This window comes from Pterocles gutturalis, unplaced genomic scaffold (assembly GCF_000699245.1).
Source record: "Pterocles gutturalis isolate BGI_N339 unplaced genomic scaffold, ASM69924v1 scaffold45493, whole genome shotgun sequence".
Lineage (NCBI taxonomy): Eukaryota > Metazoa > Chordata > Aves > Pterocliformes > Pteroclidae > Pterocles > Pterocles gutturalis.
In genome coordinates, this window is record NW_010124650.1 from 15,542 (window position 1) to 19,466 (window position 3,925).

A 3,925-nucleotide genomic window follows, 5' to 3' on the forward strand; every position below is an offset into this window, starting at 1 on the left:
CTACAGTGAACAGGGTGTTTTTTTCCAATAGTGCAGTTTTGCTGTGCAGCTTGTTGATTTAAGTGTCTCACAACAGGTCAGAGATCTGATGAAGCAGCTTTCCTTCAGTACGGAATACTACTTTCTCTCTATGTGCATTTATTTCTCTATAAGCCACCAGGTTATACAGATCTAGGGCTGTCTTGTGTTTTGTTTTCTTTCAAAAACCACACATCAAGTATTGTAATCAATCTGTTTAAGCAAGAACAGGAACTGGATTTGTTTCTTATAAAGTATAGCTTTGACATTCTTCAGTCATTCTGATACTGACAAATAATTTACTTGTGGGCTCTTTATATACCAAACATTTGGGTCCAGTTAAGATTCTTATTCATTTTCCTTCTGGAAAACCAATTATAGAATGATATGTATTTTACTTAATTCCAGTAGCTACCTACCATCCATCTGAAATGGCAGCTTAGAGAACAGTCAGCAAGCTCACTCCTGGATTCCATCTATGCTAACATATACCATTAGCCATTCAAACCATTAAAACCTACAGCACAGCTCCCAGAGCAGTAGTAATTATTTAAACAAAAGTTTACTATTTGTAGCTTAGAACTGCCCAGTCCTAGATAGCTGCTCTACAGTAAAGTCAGAGGACTCAGATCAAGTATATCACTGCTCCACACAGCAAGAAGCTTCATGCAAAAGAAAAAGGCTAGTCTTAGAAAGCAAGTAGCATTGCTCCTGTAATTAGCACATTTCCAACAGATGCTTGATAATTTGTCAGCTTTTGCATTGTTATTGTTCTGCTGATAAACTTGACTCATTAAAGCTTTCAGAAGACATTTTCTGACACTATCCACACTAGAACTTGTTCCACCACCCAATCAGTTCACAAGCAGTATCTGAGTGTACCTCATGTGGCCCATGTGTCCACTCCAGGAAGAGCTACTAGAAGTTTGGCAATTAGCAACTAAAATATCTGTCCTGAGAGTCTGTGGAAACACCACTAGTGAGCAAGACTGCGGACATCCTAGAACTTTGGTTCTCTGCAATATTTATATGGCACCATAGTACAACTCAAAACAGCTGGAGTTTGAGCATCACTTGGTTCTATCCTGATTTACCATGCACAGGTGTTTCAGTTCTCCTGCAGTTGATATTAACATAGAAAGATATTTAAGATACAGGGTTTTGGGGACACAAACTACCCTGAAAATCTATAGACAATTTTGTGCTTATGACTTCAGGAGAAGTATTTTAGTGATTTTGATTTGTGTACTGAGTTTCTGTGGATCACCATCTCCCTTCACTGTGAAGTCAAACTTTGTGCCAAAAATACCCTTCTTTGTTAGTACAAGCATGAAATTTTGCTTTTTAAATCCTTTAACAGCCTCAAATTAGCTACAAGAAACATTCTCGGGGACTTTTGCTTGCTTTTCACCTTTAGAACCATGAATATTGGTAAACAGAAGCATTGTTGAAAAAAAACTCATTTAGCTTATTAAAGATGGGACTGTTTAAATATACTGCTTCAGTTTTCAGCAGGCAGAGAAAGATTAGCAAAACCAGTTACATGAGTAATATTTGATTTTTATCCTTTCAAATTCAGTCCTGATCTAAAGGGAGCTCCTTTGTTACTTAAAACAACCAACTCCGAGGACACTCAAACACTGTTTCCCTATTTTAAAGATTTAGGGAGCTTTGAGAAAAGATGGTAGCAGGTCTTCACTTCTAGCACTCACTGTTTGTTTGTCAATTGTGCAGGGTCCAGACTTACTTTCTATGAAGCACTGAGAAATGGTGAATATTTGTAACCAATTTACCTTGCCTTAAACTACAGCAATAGTCTCACTCATCAGGTCAGAAGTCCTATTTTCCTCATGTTTTGAAAGGTCTATTCCATTTTGATATAGCAAATTTTCTTTTTTTAGCATATGCACCTTAGATCACACAGTTTTCTTAAAAAGTTTACGACTTACAAGTTCAAAGTAACTGATGTTTTCACCAAGCATTTCAAAGTCTAGAAGTCAAATCCATTGTAGTTCATTTAATCCAGACTTGCATCCCTTGAAGAGTGTAAAAAAACAGGCTACAATGTAAAAAGTTGCAGTACAATAGGAAGGCTATTCCAATACGTTTCTGAACAGAATTTGGGACTATCTCTCCCCCCATCCTCAACTATTCACATTTAAGTTTTACCTCTTTCCGTGTTTACATATATTTTGAATAAACAGCTAAAAAGTTGTTGCTCTGTTTTGGCTCAGTGGATCTTCAACGCAGAAATTCAAGTATTAAGAAAATGCAGCTGAACAAGGATATGTGTCCTGATAGTGTAGTTTACAGAGAAGCAAAATATTGACTAGTCTGCAGTACATTCTACTGAAAATTCCTGAAGAAAGCTTTTTAACTTCAGGAGATGTAGCCTGCTTCCAGAGCTGGTGAAGATCATCTACGTGTCCATGAGATGTCATCATTTTGTTATAAATGCAGGGATGATATGGAGCCTTTCCTTCCCCAGAAAAAAATACGTGATATTGTGGTACAATTCCCATTTTATTGGCACAGAGACCCATGAAAACATCATCTATATAAAGACTTGTATTGAGAGTCAATGAAGCCTCATAGACTTTAGCTGCTACATCATTTGATATTACATACGCAGCTCCTGCTGTGTAGTCAGGATAAGAGGGCCACTGGTACATTTCATATGGAACATAGTATTTGCTACTTTTGTCTCTTATGGGAGGTGATCCACGATGGACACGACCAATCCAGAGATCCTGCACACCCATTTGTGCTAGACTTTGAAGATAAGCAACAAGATTTGGCATATGGATAAATATATCATCATCTGCAGACATAATGAACCTGGCATGAGGACAATAGGCATTCACCCAGCTAAACTGCAAAAGCAATTTAAGAGTAAGATTGTGAAAAGTATCCAAGAAGTCTTGCTGAATCAAATCACTGTATTTCCAGTCTTCCAGCTGAAGTTTTCTTTGCTGCAGATGATCTGTTGGTTGTCCTAAAGCAAAAAGAGTTTTAATATTGGCTTTAAGTTGAGAACGAACGTACTTCTCATTACCCCAAGTTTGTCTAATTGCATCCCTCCGATGACGGTTTTCAGGCGAAGTCTTCACAAACAACAGGAGAAGGACGTCCTGCTGCTGACACTTCTCTCTGTGGTTGATCAAGTACTGGTAGCTCGACACTCTGTCCAAGTTATCCCTGTTGATAGACAGGCTGTCATTGACAAAATGGTAGCTATTTATGAGGTATCTGTATGAATAGGACTTCATATGGCTCACAATGTGATTATCAAATGGTCCCCAAAAAATCATGAGACACAGTATGAAGCAAGTGGCACATATCTGCAAAAAATGGCATTTTCTGACTCTTCTGGGACTAACAAACATCCTGATGCAGTTTCTACAATCCTTGTTCTTGTTCAGGATCAGTGTTTTTACAGTGCCTGTGTTTTAGTTTAAGAGCGCAGTGTCACCCCTTCAAGATAAGTGTCCACTGTAAGGCATGTTGTCTTTCATTCAGTATCCTTGTGAAGCCAGCTTTGTTCACAGATTTCACAAGTCATCTTTCTCAAAAAATGTTTCTCTTTGATTGAAAGAATGCAGACAGTTTTGAAAGATGAGACTTGCAGATGAGTATTTTCCCTTTGGGGCATCTTGAAGTGATCGCTATAGTTCGAAGACAGATCTTTTCAAGTGTTTCTTTCCTTCATGAAGATGAATACCTACCAATTGTAGGGGGGGGGAAAGAGAAAAATTTTAGTGAGCTGTTATTAACAGATCAGGTTTTAGGTTTGGTCATGGAAATGAGTTGACTACTCTCAGACACTTCCCGTCACCATGCACCTACATCCCACTTCCCCGCCCCCCCCCAAAAAAAACCAAAAAACAAACAGAAAAAAAAAAACAAA

At 38.1% G+C, this 3,925-nt stretch overlaps 1 protein-coding gene across 1 annotated transcript; it reads right to left on the reverse strand.

The window, feature by feature from the left end:
- Positions 1-2,239: 2,239 nt before the first annotated feature.
- On the reverse strand, positions 2,240-3,654 carry B3GNT5 (UDP-GlcNAc:betaGal beta-1,3-N-acetylglucosaminyltransferase 5). Its single transcript, XM_010078305.1, has one exon. It carries the CDS (start codon positions 3,402-3,404, stop codon positions 2,280-2,282), a length of 1,125 nt encoding a protein of 374 aa, XP_010076607.1. The 5' UTR covers positions 3,405-3,654; the 3' UTR covers positions 2,240-2,279.
- Between the last annotated feature and the right edge of the window lie 271 nt (positions 3,655-3,925).